The sequence below is a fragment of the Podarcis liolepis genome, assembly GCF_965112155.1.
Source record: "Podarcis liolepis genome assembly, chromosome: 7".
Lineage (NCBI taxonomy): Eukaryota > Metazoa > Chordata > Lepidosauria > Squamata > Lacertidae > Podarcis > Podarcis liolepis.
In genome coordinates this window covers 79,400,333-79,420,152 of record NC_139561.1, presented here as the reverse complement: position 1 = coordinate 79,420,152, position 19,820 = coordinate 79,400,333, and the positions used below count along the sequence as shown (strand labels likewise).

The 19,820-nt window shown below is 48.3% G+C and overlaps 1 protein-coding gene across 1 annotated transcript; it reads left to right on the top strand.

Annotated features, from left to right (window-relative positions):
- The first annotated feature begins 1,726 nt into the window (after positions 1–1,726).
- LOC310711735 (uncharacterized protein) lies at positions 1,727–11,881 on the top strand. The gene is made up of 3 exons (XM_083513960.1): positions 1,727–3,243; positions 3,393–3,555; positions 9,672–11,881. Exons 1-3 carry the CDS (start codon positions 2,878–2,880, stop codon positions 10,244–10,246), a joined length of 1,104 nt encoding a protein of 367 aa, XP_083370086.1. The 5' UTR covers positions 1,727–2,877; the 3' UTR covers positions 10,247–11,881.
- The last annotated feature ends 7,939 nt before the right edge of the window (positions 11,882–19,820 follow it).

Here is a 19,820-nt window from a genome sequence, read left to right as displayed (position 1 = left end):
CAATCTTCCCAGTCTGAATGCCGAAACAATTTTAAAGTCTGTATCTTCCTTTATACCCCAGAACTTGGCGAATTCTTGTGACAAATATCCAATCAGGTCTCCTTGCTCAAGTTCTGGGATGCCTCTCAATTTAAGGTTGTTCTCGCGATTTTTCAATTCCACCATTGACAGGTAGGCTTGTTGTTCACCCACCTGTTTGTGCAGAGGCTTGACTTCTCCCTTTATCTCCTCAACCTCCTTCTGTAAAGCTCCAACTTTCTGAATAGCTTCCCCAGCTAATTCACGATTTTCAGCTGTTGCTCCTTGCAGATTCTCTATTGCTTGTGTGTGCTGGGAAACTTGTTCAGTCAATTTTTGAATCGAGGATGTCGCTTTATCTATTTTCAAAGACTGGTTGTCCACCTTTTGATTTAACTTTGACAATTGCTCCAATATTTGTTTCAAGACTGCGTCTGATCCACCTGTTGCCATATCTTCCTCAGTGGGCTTCTCAGTCTTTTCAACTTCCACCTTTTGTGCTACCAGCACAGTTGGGACCGATGATCGGCGTCCTTGGGTCAGAGTTGTTTGTAAAAGTTGTGCTGGTTTTTTTTCCTTTTCTTTTTCCTTGGCCTCTTTAGTTTCCTTGGCTTTAGATGCTCTTGTTCTCCCTGTACCGCTCATTACACATCTGTCAATGTTCAAGGTCAAATTGTCAATTGTTCCATGGGAAAGACAGATCCAATTATAAACAGTCAGTGAAGAGAAAGTCAAAACAAAAGTCAGTTCCCAGGTTTTTGTAATCCCAAAGCCCTCTAGGGGGAGTGCCACCAAACTTCAGGAACAAAGAAGGAAGTTTTCCGCCATTAAAATTCCAATTTGACGCAGTTCAAAAAATACAATAGTCCCTGCACAGACCAAAAGTTCTCCAGAGCACTTTTTAACGTTAAACAAAGTTTCATAGAAGGTGTCTGCAACAATGTCACATCCAGTCTGTTACTGCTCAAAAGTAACAGTTAAGTTCCATTAAGTTTCAGTAACTGTATCCGCAGTTTAACAATCTCTCCTCCCTGGCAGCCCGATAATCCGGCTCTTTAAGATTGCAGCCCAAAAAGTAGGAGGAAAGTCCCAACTTAATACTTAAAGTCCCTTTTATTCAATAGCAGTTCCTATCTTCCATTTAAAAGAGAGCAACTCCGTAAGTGCACGAAAGTTTAAACTTCCCACAGTCTCTTTTAAAGTGCTTCCCGCTTCTCAAATCTTTGCTTTGATCTTGCCAGCAATGCCGGGAGGCGGACTTCCCTTTTCTCGTCTCCCGGTTTCAGCCAAATTCAGCAGATTCTTTATCAATTTTAATGCCCCTTACTCACGGGTATGTTGCTTGCAGCTTGGTGTTGATTTTAGGAAGAAAGGTCAGCGCTCATCTGCAACAGCCGCGCGGCTTCGCTTCCGCGGAAAGAGCGATGAACTCACAGCACCGCTCCCCCTCCTTCACTCCGGATCTCCTTACGGGGTCCCTTCTGTGATTTTGGGGTAGCTTCTGGTGCCCGCCGAGTCCCACGGCCACGGGCTCACTCTACCCGTGGTTTTTCTTAGTAGGTCGCCGCTATGCCGCAGCGTGCGACCCTTTTCTGCGGAGCCCCTCTTCAAAGAATGAAGAGGACCGCCATTACAGTTTCGCGCCGCCTCCGGAAGTCCAAAGCTAAAACGTCTTTAGACGACATTCCTTTTGATTTAACTTGTACAGGTGCAGTCCCTGATAATCCAGATGGTCCAGAAGGACCAGGTGTTGAAGTTCTTCGCTGCGACCCCATATCTGTATGAAAGGATCTGCCAGACCTCGTAGTTTTTTCATGAAACAACTCTAACTTTCCTCTTCCATCTGCCATAACACTCTAATTAGAGTCCAAGGTCAGTCCCACAGCTAGGATTTGTTTTGAAGTGGAAAATTCCCCTGGCCCAGTTGTTATTGTAACAATGTCCAACCTCCTCTAGGGGGACACAGTAACAGTCAAAACTTGTAACTTTGAAAAGAAAACAACCTTTTTAAAATTCCCCAATTTACAAAAAGACGACAGTTTCAATTGCGCTTAATCTCCAGTTACTTTAAAACCAGGAGAAGTCCAGAAACACTGTATCTCTCTTGCAGAGTTAGCTGTCAACAGTACTCTATTTGCCAATAGTGCTTTTCACTGAACGGCATTCCTTGTCCCTAGGCAGTCCATTCCCAGGTTCTAAGCGGTGGATTTTAGCTTCCTTTCCTCTCTTTTTTTGCAGATAAATACAGTTCAAACCTTTCCCCCCTCCTCTCCTGCAATCCGGAGGGGAGATCACTTTTCTGATGTTAGGATTTGAGTCCTTTTTCAAGCGTCTTTCAAAGTTTCCGCTTACAGTCTCTTTGCTTTGATCTGTTTACAAGAAACGGAAGGCGGACTTCCTGTTTATGCCTCCCCGCTTCGGTGCCAAATTAATTGTTTTATCCCTTTAAGTCCAATTTTATCCTACTCACGGGTAGTTGCTTTTGAAGTCGAATTGTCCCAGGAAAAAGTCAGCACTCTCCGATAACGGCTGTGCGGCTTCACTCCGTGGAAGAAGCAGTCGACTCTCAGCACCGTGCCGCTCACCCCGTTTCGCTCCGGAGCCCATAAATGGGTTCCTTCGCAAATTGGGGGGGCGCAAAAGGTGCCCGCCAAGTCCCACGTTCACAGGCCTCACCCGCCTTTGATTTTTGAAGGGTTCCCGCTTTGCCGCAGCGGTGCAGACCCGATCCCGCGGAGCTGGTCCCTCAGAAAGTCAGAGGGAATCCGCCATTACCGATGGTGCCAACCCAGAAGTCTTGTCGACTATTTCATTGCTTAGTGCTATTCATTAATCTTGCTATTCTTCTATTAACCAGACATGGCCCCGAAGAAGGCTGCTGGGAAAAAGGCTGCTGGGAAGAAGGCTGTGACGGTCGTCTCCTCTAAGCGGCCCATTAAGGGTCTGTCACAATCGCTGCATTCTGCCACCCCAACTCAGTCTGGAGGCCAATTGGAATCTCTGGTATCAGGGATAGCAGGTGACCCTGTGGCTCTAGCACGTCTTGCTGCGGAGGTGGACGGCCTTATTCGACGCTGTGCCTCCCAACCATCGACTTCGCTTGTGCCTGCGTCTGCTTCTTCCCCTGTTCTGTCGTCATCTAGTGAAGATGAGAGAGAAGCATTAGTGACTGGGGATTTGTTGGCGGAACCCCCGTCTCAGTCCCTTACCTTACCTGTGCCTCAGGTTGGCCCTAGGGGGGGGGGAGACATTCAGCTAGGCACCACTTGGGGAAGCGGGCCAGGGGGTCGACTCCTGCCAGGGCAATCTTGCCAGCTCAGTCCTCCCCCGTTCTACCATCTGGTTTGGGTCTCTCACAGGATTTTTCTATTCAGTCTACCTCAGGTGCTGCACAAGTTGGGGTTGACACGGACTCTTCAATGGAAGACAACTTGCCCGTTTCTGCGAAATCTTCTTCTGGGGGGCACTGTCGCCGTAAGAAGAGTTCCAGAAGGCGTTCCAAGAGGAGGAGGGTCGAGACTTCATCTTCCTCCACTGGTATGTCTTCTGGGAGTTCGGGGGACGAGACTGATGCCTCTCTTGACCTTTATTGGGGTTATGGAGAAGCCGTCGGCGGATTGCCAGGGTGGCCTTGGCAACACAGGGCTAATTCACATAGGGCTAGGTATGGGGCAATCCTTGATTGCCGCGACGGTAGACTGGTCCCTGATGTAAGGGTCTCTACTAATTCTGTTAGGGACATTATACCGGGGGCTCATTTGTCCTCCAAATTGCGGTCAAGGATTTTGAATGGCCGCTATGTGGACATTTTTGACATGGCACTGCCGACCGCGAGATTGGACGCTCAAGATAAGGCTGTTTCCGCCCCAAAGAAGCGGACGGTGTTTAAGAAGGCTGACAGAACATTTGAGCACTGGTTGGATAGCTTCCAGGTCTTCGCTGGAATTGCCTTGGCTTCTTATCCAAGGAGAGCTTTGCATCTCTTTGTGTACGTCTATTGTGCACTCGGCTTATGCCATGGCCAGAGAGGTGGCGGCTATAAATTACGATGAAAATTTTCGATGCCGTGCTGCCCGTATCCTGACGGCTCAATGGGACCGCAGGGATTTGGATGTGTGGACCACTTATGTGGTTCCACACTTTGAAAAGAAGACCTTAGATCAGTCCAAGCAGAAGGCAGCCCCTTTTCGGCCTGGGCGTAAGATAATCTGTTGGGATTTTAATAAAAGAGGGTGTCAGCAACAACCCTGCAGATATCCCCATAGAGGCGAGAAGTGCAGTGGGGGTCACCCCACTACCAACTGCCAGGGTGGCCGGCGGCCCTTTCGAGGGGGAAAGGGGGGCTCCCAGCAGCCCCCAAAGGCCACTACCCCCGCTTCCTCCACTGGAGCTGGAAAGTAGCAACTTATTGTCTATGGCCTATACGCCGGTAAGATTGTCAGCGTCGTTGCCTTGGCTGCAGTCTTATCCTAAGCGCGAGGCTGCAGACTATTTGAGGGAAGGGTTTTCAATGGGTTTTAGGATTCCTGTAGCCACGGTGTCCGTGACACGGAATCCTCGCAATCAGAAGTCACTGCGGGAGATGCCTGACATCGCCCGTAGGAAGATTGGAAAGGAGTTGGCCTTACGACATATGGCTGGCCCTTTTATGTCACCTCCGTTTCCTAATTTGCATATTTCACCTTTGGGTATTGTCCCGAAGAAGGCTGCGGGGGAATTTCGCCTTATTCATAATTTATCTCACCCTAGAGGCACATCAGTAAATGACGTCATTCCCCTGGAGCTGTGTTCAGTGAAATATGCATCTCTTGATCAGGCGATCAAGATGATCAGGGAATTTGGCCCTGGGGCCTTGCTGGCGAAGTGTGACATTGAGTAGACATTTTGCCTGCTGCCTATTCATCCTGAGGACTTTTGGCTGTTGGGATTCCAATTTGAGGGGAAGTTTTATTTTGACAAGGCTATGCCTATGGGCTGTTCCATAGCATGTCCTGCCTTTGAGTGTTTTAGTACCTTTTTTGGATTGGGCCTTGCATGTTAAGACTTGCCTGGGGGGCGTGTCCCATTTTTTGGACAACTTTTTGTTGGCCTCAGCACACGACACTGGCAACTGCGTTGTGTTACTGGAGGCCTTTGCTTCCCTTATGGGAGACCTGGGGGTCCCCTTGGCAGTGGGTAAAACAGAAGGCCCAGCTACTCAATTGACATATTTGGGCATTCGGTTGGATACCAATGCTCAAACATCCAGCTTACCCCCAAATAAGATACCGTATTTTTTGCCCTATAGGATGCACTTTTTCCCCTCCAAAAATGAAGGGGAAATGTGTGTGCATCCTATGGGGCGAATGCAGGCTTTCGCTGAAGCCTGGAGAGCGAGAGGGGTCAGTGTGCACCGACCCCTCTCGCTCTCCAGGCTTCAGGAAGCTCTGCGCAACCCTCGGGAGACCGGCTCCGAGGGTTTTGCAGAGCTGCCTGCAGTCCCTGGCTCAGCGCAGCTCTGCGCGGCCACCGGGAGCCGGGCACAAAGTCCCGCCCCGCTCCCAATGGCCACGCAGAGCTGCCTGCAGTCCCGGGCTCAGCACAGCTCTGCGTGGCCATCGGGAGAGGGGCGCGAAGTCCCGCCCCCCTCCGGATGGCCGCGCAGAGCTGCCTGCAGTCCCGGGATCAGCGCAGCTCTGTGCAGCCACCAGGAGCCGGGCGCAAAGTCCTGCCCCGCTCCCAATGGCCGCGCAGAGCTGCCTGCAGTCCCGGGCTCAGCGCAGCTCTGCGTGGCCATCGGGAGAGGGGCGCGAAGTCCCGCCCCCCTCCAGATGGCTGCGCAGAGCTGCCTGCAGTCCCGGGATCAGCGCAGCTCTGCGCGTCCATCGGGAGCGGGGCGGAAAGTCCCGCCCCGCTCCCGATGGACGCGCAGAACTGCTTGCAGTCCCGGGATCAGCGCAGCTCTGCGCGGCCACCGGGCGCGAAGTCCTGCCCCGCTCCCGATGGCCGCGCAGAGCTGCCTGCAGTCCCCGGCTCAGCGCAGCTCTGCATGGCCACCGGGAGCCGGGCGCAAAGTCCCGCCCCGCTCCGGATGGCCACGCAGAGCTGCCTGCAGTCCCGGGCTCAGCGCAGCTCTGCGTGGCCATCGGGAGAGAGGCGCGAAGTCCCGCCCCCCTCCAGATGGCTGCGCAGAGCTGCCTGCAGTCCCGGGATCAGCGCAGCTCTGCGCGTCCATCGGGAGCGGGGCGGAAAGTCCCGCCCCGCTCCCGATGGACGCGCAGAACTGCTTGCAGTCCCGGGATCAGCGCAGCTCTGCGCGGCCACCGGGCGCGAAGTCCTGCCCCGCTCCCGATGGCCGCGCAGAGCTGCCTGCAGTTCCCGGCTCAGCGCAGCTCTGCATGGCCACCGGGAGCCGGGCGCAAAGTCCCGCCCTGCTCCGGATGGCCACGCAGAACTGCCTGCAGTCCCGGGCTCAGCACAGCTCTGCGTGGCCATCGGGAGAGGGGCGCGAAGTCCCGCCCCCCTCCGGATGGCCGCGCAGAGCTGCCTGCAGTCCCGGGATCAGCGCAGCTCTGTGCAGCCACCAGGAGCCGGGCGCAAAGTCCTGCCCCGCTCCCAATGGCCGCGCAGAGCTGCCTGCAGTCCCGGGCTCAGCGCAGCTCTGCGTGGCCATCAGGAGAGGGGCGCGAAGTCCCGCCCCCCTCCAGATGGCTGCGCAGAGCTGCCTGCAGTCCCGGGATCAGCGCAGCTCTGCGCGTCCATCGGGAGCGGGGCGGAAAGTCCCGCCCCGCTCCCGATGGACGCGCAGAACTGCTTGCAGTCCCGGGATCAGCGCAGCTCTGCGCGGCCACCGGGCGCGAAGTCCTGCCCCGCTCCCGATGGCCGCGCAGAGCTGCCTGCAGTCCCCGGCTCAGCGCAGCTCTGCATGGCCACCGGGAGCCGGGCGCAAAGTCCCGCCCCGCTCCGGATGGCCACGCAGAGCTGCCTGCAGTCCCGGGCTCAGCGCAGCTCTGCGTGGCCATCGGGAGAGAGGCGCGAAGTCCCGCCCCCCTCCAGATGGCTGCGCAGAGCTGCCTGCAGTCCCGGGATCAGCGCAGCTCTGCGCGTCCATCGGGAGCGGGGCGGAAAGTCCCGCCCCGCTCCCGATGGACGCGCAGAACTGCTTGCAGTCCCGGGATCAGCGCAGCTCTGCGCGGCCACCGGGCGCGAAGTCCTGCCCCGCTCCTGATGGCCGCGCAGAGCTGCCTGCAGTCCCCGGCTCAGCGCAGCTCTGCATGGCCACCGGGAGCCGGGCGCAAAGTCCCGCCCCGCTCCGGATGGCCACGCAGAACTGCCTGCAGTCCCGGGATCAGCGCACTTCTCCCCATCGCCAGCCCCACAAGCTCGGGGTACAACGGGGAGGCAGAGCCTGCCTTCCCACTGTTCCCCCACCTGGTTCTTCCAGCCCCGCACCTGGGGGAAAATATTTTTTTTTCTTTATTTCCCCCCCAAAAAACTAGGTGCGTCCTATGGGCCAGAGCGTCCTATGGGGCGCAAAATACGGTAACTATATTGCGTAAGGTTATTCAGGAGATTTTTCCATTACGGAAGGTTACTCTGAGGCAGCTTCAGTCATTATTGGGTCATTTGAATTTTGCATGCAGAGTGGTGGCGCCTGGTCGCCCCTTCTGCTCCCGTCTGGCCATGCTCACGGCTGGGTTACGGGCTTCACAGCATTGAGTGTGACTGTCCGCGCAGGTATGGGCGGACCTGCAAGTTTGGCTGGAATTCCTAGAAGAATTCAATGGTGTATCCTTGTGGCAGGACGTTTTGAACCTCCACAATGAGTTTCAGTTGCACTGGTTCATTAGGCTTTGGGTTGTACTGGAATGGGAGATGGTGTGCCATGCGGTGGCCGCCCGAATGGCAAGGGGAAGCGATTACGCGAGACTTAACATTTCTCGAGTTTTTTCCCCATTTCAGTAGCAGTGCATTTGTGGGTCGCTAAATTCAGGGACCGTCGGATTTGTTTCTGGTCCGGCAACCAGGCGGTGGTGAACATGCTGGCAAAATAGTCCTCCCGTTCTCCCAGGGTATCGGCCCTTCTGCGGGCCTTTGTTTTACATTGTCTGAGGTTTAATATTGTGTTTTTGACACGCTTCATCCCCGGTATATCTAACAAGATTGCTGATGCTCTACCCCGTTTTCAGATGGAGCGATTCTGGTCCCTGGCTCCAGAAGCTCAGAAGCTTCCTGAGTATTTTCCTCCGCACCTCTGGAATCTTGGCAGCATTTAGTCATGCAGGGAGTAGCAGCTTCCATTTCTGCGTCCATTTTGTGATTTTATAAAAAGGCTTGGGTGTCAGGAAAAAGCAGCAATGCGAAAGCCAGCTGCAGGTGTCTGGAATGCAAAACAGGATGTTGTTGTGTGGGACTGTACTATTGGGAAAAAGGGGCAGTCTATTCATTGTACTGAGCACCGGATGTTAGCTCAGAGTGTCATCTGACCTGTACTGGAAGTACAGGGGCGGAATTGTGAATCTACTGCTGGAGTCTGGAGTCTGGAGAGTGCAGAAACGTTTCTCTGTACTGCTGGAATGACAGGAATAAAAGCGATGTAAATAGATTTCTGTCTGACTCTTTCCCCTCCCTGGGGAAGCAGGGAGGAGGGAGGAGGGTGTGTTCTTCTCACGTTTGAGGAGGATCGCCGATTTGTGACGTTGCCTGTATCCTGCCGGGAGACGCAGACGGGAAGGTCAACAAGGATTCAAGCTGAATGCCTGGAGTGAGGCCAGTTACCTCTGACTGCGGCTCAGAATCCTGACATTGGGCTGACTTTTTAAAATTCATGCAGTCGGTGTCCAGCAATTTTAAACCCCCTCCTTCCACTTCTCAGGTCCTGCAATACTTAGCTCATTTGTTTCAGCTGGGCCGCGCTGCCAGAACTCTGAGAATTCATTCCGCAGCAATCTCATCTTTTAGCAAGTCTTTGTATGACAAGGACCCTTGTAAAAGGTTTGTGGTGCGTAAGGCCATGGAAGGGTGGGGCAGACTTGCCCCCCCCCCCAGGACAGCTGCCAGGCGTCCTGTCACCTTTGAGTTGTTGTCCAGAATGCGCTCCAAGTTGAGGAGTGTGTGCTGGTCTAAATATGAAGCACGCCTTTTTTCAGCGGCGTTTTCATTAGCATTTTTCGGAGCCCTTCGGGTGGAAGAGTTTGTAGTGGAGTGCAACTCAGCTGCTGGTTCCCATGGGTTGCTCTTCCAAGATATTAGCGTGTCCCCCCTGGAGTTGAGACTATTAGTGCGCAATTCCAAAACTGACCAGTTGGGTCGGGGGGAGGTTATCCACCTCCCTGCCACTGGGGAGGCGGGCCCATGCCCTGTCAAGGACGTAAGGAGGTACTTGGCCTTGAGGCCTCCTGGGAATGGTCCCTTGCTCATGCATGAAGGTGGTCACTCTCTGGCGCATCACCAGTTCGCAAAAATCATGCGTAAAGTTATTGCGGCTTGTGGGATCTTGGCATCCGGTTTTGCCCCTCATTCTTTTCGCATAGGGGCAGCGACCATGGCAGCCCATTGGGGTTTGTCAGCTGCCAGGATTAAGGATCTGGGGAGGTGGAAATCTGATGCCTTCAAGGGTTATGTGCGTAACAAATGTTGATTTTGTTACTAATGCTTGTTGTTTCCACTTGTAGATCCTTCGTCGATCTGCGTCTGGATAGTGGGACACAGCATCGTTCATTGGGCTGGCATCAGAGCGAGGCAATCTACCAGGGGATCGTGCCTCGGCCTCCCTCAGCACGTGCAAGTGTCATGGATTTCCAGACGCGGAATGCTATGGGAAGAGTTTTTGCTGCTTATTGAGTGTCGGCTGCTTTCTTCCCCTCCCCCTACGGCCATAGTGGTACAGCTAGGGGGAAATGATGTGGCAACTGTTGATTGCCTTTCTTTACGCTCCATTATCATGAGGGATTTGGAGCATTTGGCTGCCTTGCTTCCTACTGTGAGAATTATTAGGTCTCACTTGTTGCAGAGGCAATCCTGGCGCGGTGTTCCCCGCCTGGAGGCCACTGAGAAGGCCAGGAAATGCATTAACTCTGCAGTGTGCAAGAAGGTTTTGGAGCTGGGTGGCTTGGTGATTCCCCACCCTAGCATTTATTTTAAGGTGGAAGCCCTTTACCGGGCGGATGAAGTGCACCTTTCTGATTTGGGGAATGATATTTGGTTGGATGCTGTGGCTGAAAAATTGGGTTCCTGGTTGGGTTTGTGAGTGGTTGGAGGCGAGTGTTAAAGCTCGTGTGGCGGTTAGGCATTGCTGGTGGTGGAGGGGTCAGGATAGGCCGTTAAAGGAATCCTGGGGCTTGCCACGATTTCGTCCAATCCCTGTCGGGATCAGGGCTGTCCAATCCCTGTCATGGGATCAGGGCCAGCAAGCTTTCGGGGAGCTGCTGGGGTGAGCGACGTGGGTCCGACGCTTAGCTCAAATGACCCCCAAGTTTGACTTTCCCTTCTACTGGCTACCGATCGGACCTCGGGATGTCAGTTCTGTCCCTGGCGGGGGGACAGATAGTGATAACCAATATCTAAACAACCACTCACTGATTTTGAATTTTAATAAAGTTGTGGCCAAAATAGTGCCCAAAAACCAAAACTAAAATTACGTGTTATGTGCGGAGTTATTTGAGGGGTGGCCCAGGGACCTACACACACAAAGCATGTTCTCCAATAAATGAGAGCACGTGTTGCGGTGTGGGCCGCCAGGCCAGGCCTCTTGTTGCCAGGCAGGTTAATAGTTGTTGCCTGGCATTGTGATTGGATAACCGGGTTGCTGGGGCAAATTGTATGTTGCAAATTGGGTGGGTCGGACCATAGTCTTTAAATACTGGTGCACTCTGGTTTCTCTTTCTCTTTGCAGAGTGCATCAGATCGCCCGCCCGCCCTCTTTTCCGGTTGACCTTGCTTTGCCTGTCATGGGGTCGTCTGCCTTGGGATAAGATAAGAACTTTTAAAAGTCTTTGTCACCCCATTCTCGGGGTTCAATTCCTCTTTGAACCTGTTGCGCAATAAACTTTGACCTACAGCTATTTGCTCCAGTTGGTGGCTGGACTCTTTCTTTGTTCCACAGGGATCCACGGGCTCTGCCCGCCGAGCTGGGTGGCTGAGCAGCCTCGCACCCAGATTTTTCCCGTAACATGTCTGAAAGGTATTTTATCTTTTGTGATCTCTTCAGCTAAACCAATAAATAATAATTGCATTTGTATCAGAAAGAAAGAGATCTGTGTGATAAGAATTTTAAGGTTTTAGATATGTTCATAAATGTACCAAGCAAACACGTACATAAATATATAAACCACATGTCTGAAAACCCACAGAAAAAAGTCCTGAACAAATTGACCTTTCTCTGCAAGGTCAAAGTGGGAAACCTCGCCATTGTCTCTTTCCTCACGAATCCTGTCTTGAGGGCACATTTAAGATATGAATAGGGTGTGAATAGCCTGTGACCTGGCTCAGGAACTATTTATCATTACAAAAGAGTGTCCAGGCTCCCCAGGCAATCCAATCAAGTGACCATTAAACAGGTAACCTGCCAGACAGGAGAAAAACAATGACAGGAGATGAACAATGCACTCAGATTTCTGCTGTAGACCCCCCTTTCTGTAATGTAGGTATGATGTGTCTGGGGGGTGGTCTTGAGCTAAGCCCCTTCTGTGATGTATGTATGAAGTTTCTGGGTGTGGTCTTGAACTCCAGGGTGGGCAATTTAAAATGTCTATATAAGGGCGGACACACCTGCGTTCTGGGTCCTCCTCCTTTCCTGCGTGTGAGGGAGCACCCTGTTGCAACAGAACAATAAAGATCAGGCTTACTAGCTGCTTTGCTTCTCATTATTCGCTGGTTGGCCTCTGTTATTTTCTCCTACCAGTAGGGAACCTACGTAAGGACTCTATCTGGGCTCTTGGATACCCCATAAGGGAAAAAGGACTGATTTTGTTTACAACATCTGAGAACCGGCATTTTATTTTCCATTGTAATGATCATCATGAAAACTTAACTGTTTTTAATGATACACTACGAGGTTCTTTGCAGGTAGAATCCACAATCCCCACATCACGACCCCTTTTTCTCTGCCCGTTGCTTCCCTTTATTCCTCCAAAAGCTAAAAAAGAAAGAAACAGAGATCCTCAGTCCTGGATTTCACCACTAGGCCTCCAATCCTCCTCATTGCCATGGATTTTGGAATACACCAGGACGAGGTCTACACTGTCCCATTCACCCTTCATGTTCAAGCTGGTGTGAGATTTGTGAAGCGTTATAGCATCTTTCTTTGGCAATCTTAAGGAACTATATCCCAGCTCCGATAAAAGATCTTTTTTCCTTAACGGCACAAAAATCTGTTGTTGCACAACCTTGGAAAACTTGGAAAGTAACATTGTAGAGCTTGTGGATAACTGGATAAAAGGAAATAAATGCTGTTAAAAAAAGAGCCAGGGAAGCAAAGAAAAAGGAAATTTTGGATGCCATATCAAAGAAGGAAATGAATTAGGAAAAAATCCAAACAAACAATCAATAAAACAGGCAATAAAATTATTACAATCACAGTATTCAAATGATGAAATAGCATGGAATAATTAAAAAACCGAGTATGAAAATAAACCAGGAGAGTTGCTAGCATGGCAGCTAAGGAAAAATCAACAGATGAACTACATAGGTAAAATTAACTCCAATGGGAAAGTTTTGGATAAAACAAAAGAAATAAGGGAAGCTTTTTATACACATTTTCAGAATTTGTATAAAATAGTAAATGAAAATATAATCAACATACAAGAATATATAAAAAAGAGTCATCTGACTAAGATAAAACAAGAGGAGACAGTATTCTTAAATACACAAATAACAGACCAAGAAATTCCTGATGCAGGAAGTCAAATAAAGATGGGTAAATCACCAGGACCAGATGGATTATCAGCAAAGTATTATAAGAACTTTTAAAGAACAGCTTGCAAACCCAACGAAAGACATAATGAAGGAAATATTAACAAAAGGGGAAGTTCCAGAGACATGAAAGGAAGCCTATATTACTTTAATTCCAAAACAAGATACAGATTTGACTCTGATCAAAAACTATAGACCCATTTCATTATTGAATAACGATTACAGTACAAGATATTTGCTAATATTTTAGCTAATAGATTGAAAAAGGTCTTGGGTGAGGACTGCAGGGCCTGCTCCCTTCAAGGGCCTTCTCCAACTGGCCCAGGGGGCGTGCCGAAGCCCTCTCTCCCAGCTATAAAGGGACTCCTGCTGCGGTGAGGCCTCGGACCATCGGCTGTGGGGAGGACTGCAGGGCCTGCTCCCTTCCAGGGCCTTCTCCAACTGGCCCAGGGGGCGTGGCCCAGGCCCTTATTTGGAACAAACTTTTGGGGAAGTGTGGGAAGTGTTCTGCCATTGCTTCCCTGTTCCAGGTGGTTAATGTGCTTTAAAATGTCCTCAAGCAGTCGGTGGAATTTAAATTTTTATTCCTTTTTTTCCTTTTTTCCTTTGTTGGGGGTGGGTGGGTGAGATGGATAGTTGGTTGGGGATTAATTTTAGTATAATTGTTCTGTTCCTTTTTGTTGTTGTTGTTTTATTGGTTCTGTATAGTTTGTGTTTTGTTTTTAAGGGGCGGGATCAGGGCTGCCTGGGAGTTCCACAGGGGGGAAAGCACTGGGACATCCGATCATGGGCAGGAGGCAGAGTTACGCTAAGACCAGACCATGTCATTACCGAGGAGGCAGGTTTAGTCGTTGTTTGAAGACTATCCCTGCCTCCGGGTCTGGCCTTGACCGGATGGATACTGGAATCAACAGGGGAAACCCACATGACCTGAAAGTGTTGCTGTGCAATGCCAGGTCAATGATGAATAAAACCACTGCCATCCACGACTTGATTGCGGATGGAGGATTTGACCTGGCATGTGTGACAGAGACCTGGTTGGAGGAAGCAGATGGGCCTGTCTTTGCCGCTGCTTGCCCACCAGGTTTCTCTTACGCACAGCAACCCAGGTCATGTGGGCGGGGAGGGGGGGTTGCAGTGATTTTTAGGAAGTCACTAGCTTGCACGTGGCATCCTACTGGGAAGATCCAGTTCTCTGAGTGCATGTTCTGGAAGTTGGGCAATAGGGGCAGTACAGGATTCCTATTGGTGTACCGACCTCCCTGCTGCACCAAGGATTCCCTGTCTGAGCTGCTTCAGGTCGTGGTGGATTTTCTCCCGGAGACACCTAGTTTGGTTGTCGCAGGGGATTTTAACATCCATGCCGACATGACCTTACAAGGGGCTGCTTGGGACTTCATGGAAAGCATGGCCTCCATGGGGCTGTCCCTGAATAAGTTTGGCCCAACTCATAGTCATGGACATGCCTTAGACCTGGTGTTCACCTCTAGTGACGTGGGTGATCTGACACTAAGTAAAAGTGAAACCAAAGAGGTGCCATGGTCAGATCACTTCCTGGTGCAACTGGACTTCTCCGTGACCCTTCCCCTCTGCAGGGAGGTGGGACCAATTCGGATGGTCCGCCCCCGCCACTTAATGGATCCAAATGGTTTCCAGAGAGTGGTAGGGGATGCTTAAGCCCATATTGATGGCCTTTCAGCTGAATCCCTGGTGGCCCGCTGGAATGCGGAGTTAACCAGGGCTATCGACTGTCTGGCTCCGAAGCCCCCTCTCCGATTGCATGGAGCCCGGACAGCCCCGTGGTTTTCTTTGGAGCTGAGGGCGATGAAACAATCGCTGAGACGGCTAGAGCGTCGGTGGCAGAAAACCCACTCCGAATCTGACCGGACACAGGTTAGAGCTCAACGTCGAGCCTACCAAGCGGCGATAGCGACGGCGAAGACTTTCTTCACCGCCTCTATTGCATCTGCAGAAAATAGTAGTAGGAGACTCTTTCAGGTGGTTCGCAATTTAACGGAACCACCTTTACCACCGGGGCCTTGTAAAGACCCCAAGATCTCCTGCAACGATTTTGCAAAGTTTTTTGCAGATAAAATCACTCGTATTCGGAAGGAGCTAGACAACACCGTGGGAGGAGGGCCAGGGCGGGAGCGTGCTAGAGCTCTGTCTGGTCAAGTTGCATGGAATCAATTTCATTTCGTTACCCCTGAGGATATGAACAGGCTGCTTGGACACGTGAAAACAACCACCTGTCTCCTTGATCCTTGCCTATCCTGGCTAATAAAAGCAAGCCGGGAAGGGCTTGGCAATGGGCTCTGCGGGGTGGTGAATGCTTCCCTCTGTGAGGGAACATTCCCAGATCCGCTGAAAGAGGCGGTCATTAAACTTCTTCTTTAAAAACCATCTTTAGACCCAGCCAGTATGGCCAACTATTGCCCAGTCTCAAATCTTCCATTCTTGGGCAAGGTGATTGAGCGCGTGGTTGCTGAACAACTCCAGGCACGCCTGGAGGATGCGGACCATTTGAATCCCTTCCAATCAGGATTCAGGCCTCATCATGGGACTGAAACTGCCTTGGTCGCGCTGGTTGATGATCTCCGGCGAGCTAGGGACAAAGGTGAGAGTTGTTTCAACCAGGTGATAACGAATCAATTTAAAATAGAAAAAGGTATGAGACAAGGATGTCCACTGTCATCTTTATTATTCATCCTGGTCCCAGAGGTTTTAAACAGAAATATAAGAGCAGATAAACAGATTATGGGAATAAGAACGGGGGGAAATGAATTTAAGTTGAAAGCATTTGCAGATGACTTGGTAATTACAGTTGAGGAACCAAAATTATGTATCCCTGAAGTTTTAGAAAAAATACAAGTTTGGGCAAGTAGCAGGATTTAAATTAAAGAAAGAAAAGACAAAAATATTAACACAAAAAAAGAAGTAATCAGAGAAAAAGGAATTGCAGGAGATTACAAAGATAGAAATTTATTTTAAAAAGTCAAATATTTAGGAATCTGGCTTACCAGCAAAAATTTAAATTTAAATAAGGGTAATTGTGAGAAAGTTTGGAATGAGATTAAGAAAGATTTGGAAATCTGGAACAGAATGAATCTTTCTCTGATGGGAAGGATAGCAGCAATAAAGATGAATGTTATTTTTATTTCAGTCAGTACCGATAATAAGTAACTTTGTCTGCTTCAAAAACTGGCAAAAAGATATTTCAAAGTTTGTCTGGAATGGGGGAAAGCCTAGAATAAAATACAAAATACTTGTTGATGCTTAAGATAGTGGAGGCCTCTCCCTTCCAGACCTAAAATTGTATTATGAAGCAGCTTGCATCACCTGCCTTTGTGACTGGATTAAATTAGAGAGAGATGAAATATTAGATTTGGAAGGACATGAGAATAGATTTGTTTGGCATTCATATTTATGGTATGGGAAAGATAAAAAACACAAAGGTTTTCATAACCATATAATAAGAAATACTTATAAAAGTATGGAATAAACATAAAGATTTTTTAAAACAAAAAAACTCCATGGTGGCTCTCACCGGTAGAAGCATTAGCATTAAAACCTCTTAGTAAGAGAGGAAATTGGCTTACGTACAGAGAATTATTAATAGAGACTGAGAAAGGGTTAAAGCTGAAAGAATATGAGGAACTAAAGACTACATTGCAAAGTTGGCTGCATCATAGACAATTGAACAAACAGTTTAAGGAAGACAATAAAAAAAGTTTCACTTACACAGTATCAAGCTTTCGAAAAGATATGTTTGAGAGTGATACGAAATTAGTTAAAAATGTATAATCTCCTGTTATGTGGGGAAACACTGGATGAAATGGTAAAGTCAGCTCAAATAAAGTGGGCTCAGGATTTGTCATAATATACAACTGGAAGATTGGGAAAAGATGTGGAAGCTGAATTTAAAATTTACAGACTGTATCTTATTGAAAGAGAATTATATGAAAATGATGTATAGATGGTATATTATGCCAGAGAAAGTGACAAAAATGTATAAAAAGGGATATAAAACCTGTTGGAAATGTAAAGAAAAAGATGGTACATTTTATCGTATGTCGTGGGAGTGCAAAAGGGTTTGAAATTATTGGGAAATGATATATAATGAATTGAGGGGAAATGCTTTAAAAGTCTTTTGTTAAGAAACCAGAAGCATTCCTCTTAGGAATTTTAGATCATGATTTAAAAAAAGGAAATTTGAAATTATTTATGTATGCAACAACAGCGGCAAGAATTATATTAGCAAAAGCTTGGAAGACAGAAGAAATACCAACGAAAGAACAATGGCAAGGGAAACTTATGGAATATGCAGAACTAGCAAAATTAACAGATGAATTACATGAAAAGGATAACAAAGACTTTAAAAGAGAATGGGAACCATTTACAGCATATATGAAGAAGCAACATAAAGAATTGGACTTACCGGCAGGGTTTGAATAAACAAACACAATTGTATATAACAAAAAGTAAGATTATATGAATGGGGGAAAATTTGGGACACAACACACAGGGTGAGTAATATGGAAATAAAACAAAATGGGAATATGAGGGAAGGGTAGGGGGGAAATATGGAAATATGGAAAATTGTTAGAAAAATATTGTTAATGGAAAAACCAATATTTTATATTTTTAAAGAAAGTTAACTGTTCATGACCTTAGGTATACAATTATATTGCTTGAAATAGATCATTCACAGGCTAATCATGCATAGGGAATGTTATAAAGGCATCTTGAAGTTGGTATTCTTGGCCCAGATTTTTTTTTTTTTTTACTTATACGCTGGGTTAATTAACTTAGGCCAAATTCCTAAATGGTGTGTCTCTAAATCCTAGGAAATTAACATGACTTATTTCAAAAGCAATCTACTTCTGAAGTGACCATTTTGGGGAAGTGGGTCATTGAAATAGCAGATTAGCACAGCAGCACATCAAAGGAATGGAGGCCGCTACCTGTGTAGTAATAAAACCAGGATTAGGTTTTATTAGAATATGCGGGATGTGACCGTTCTCAGGAAAAGACAAACTGCCATGAGAGGGACAGAACCTCATGTTGTGGAAGCCTTCATCATAGGTTTCAGGTTGTATATATTTATACATAGCGGATATATAGACTCTACAGTGTCTGCTGTGTATTATGGTCCCAAAGGAAACACAGAGTCTGGGTTAAAGCACGCCTGGTACCCCTGGAATCTCATATCACTTGGATAAAGGGACAGTGTGTAACAAAATCTTAAAGGTAAAGGTAAAGGTACTCCTGACTGTTAGGTCCAGTCGCGGACTCTGAGGTTGTGCGCTCATCTCGCTCTATAGGCTGAGGGAGCCAGCGTTTGTCTGCAGACAGCTTCCGGGTCATGTGACCAGGATGACTAAGCCACTTCTGGAGAACCAGAGCAGCTCACGAAAATGCCGTTTACCTTCCCGCCAGAGCGGTACCTGTTTATCTGGTTGGGAATGCAACCCATCCCTTCTCTGGCAGAGACGTAGCTGCCCAGTAGCTCCCTCTTTTGCACTGGTTCTTCTCATGACTGCCTCCCTGTCCTTCCTGACTCTCCACCCCTTGAGAGTCCCTAATAGTCCTGAGCTGCTCAACCCAACCTGTAGCCAGCTGGGGCTGTCTCAACCCATTTGAATGAGGCACAGGTCCTCTGAATACTGCTGATTGACTAAGGATCCAGGCCTTGGCCATATCCAGTGCACAGCCCTAACATGTTAATGATCCTAAAATGATGCAGAAACTTACGGCTGAGAGTTTCGTTATTACACAGTTCAGTGTTGCAGCATTGCATCTTCATCTCAAAGAATTCACCATTCGCTGCAGTGAAGCTGTAATGGCCTGGATAACAAATGCTGGATCGCGAGCATTGATTCAAAAGTTGCCCTTGGAATTTCACTATGAAAAAGAATTTGAAAGAAATATCTAGATCTGGAGTTCTATTGCTCCTAAGGCACATTCATTGTAATTCATTGTAGAGAAGCCAATATAAGTCAGATGGCCTTGGCTAATTTCCTCTTGGAATTAATAAGAAATAGTAACCCTGCTCTAGATTTTAAAAAATGACAGCCTTCTAATCCTTTCCCTGTATTTCTGTTTTACCATCAGGGCCTTCCAAGATCTCCTACAATGATTTTGCAAAGTTTTTTGCAGATAAAGTCACTCATATTCAGAAGGAGGTAGACACCACGGTGGGAGCAGGGGCGGGGCGGGAGAGTGCTAGACCCCTGTCTGGTCAAGTTGCGTGAAATCAGTTTCAATCCGATACCCCCCAAGGATGTGGACAGGCTGCTTGGATGCGTGAAACCAACCACCTGTCTCCTTGATCCTTGCCCATCCTGGCTAATAAAAGCAAGCAGGGAAGGGCTGGGCGATGGGCTCTGCGGAGTGGTGAATGCTTCCCTCTGTGAAACGAGCATTCCCAGACGCGCTGAAAGAGGTGATCATTAAACCACTTCTTAAAACAAAAACATCTTTAGACCCGGCCAGTATGGCCAACTATTGCCCAGTCTCAAATCTTCCATTCTTGGGCAAGATGATTGAGTAGGTGGTTGATGAACAACTCCAGGCATGCCACATCGGCGGGTTACAAATAAATTATTGTTATTATTATTATTATTATTATTATTATTATTATTATTATTATTATCATCATCATCATCATTATCATCATTATCATTATCATTATCATTATCATTATCATTATCATTACCATTACCATTATCATTATCATCATTATATTTTGCTTTTGAAAATGATTTTGTGGGTCTTTCGACCAAAATAAATAATGTTGTTGTTCTGGGCAGTATAAGTAGCATTTTCAGCTGAATTTGGGGAAACCATTTGTAAATTTTGATAATCAACCCAATTTGCAATGGGGCTTGAATGATTTTGATTGCAACAGT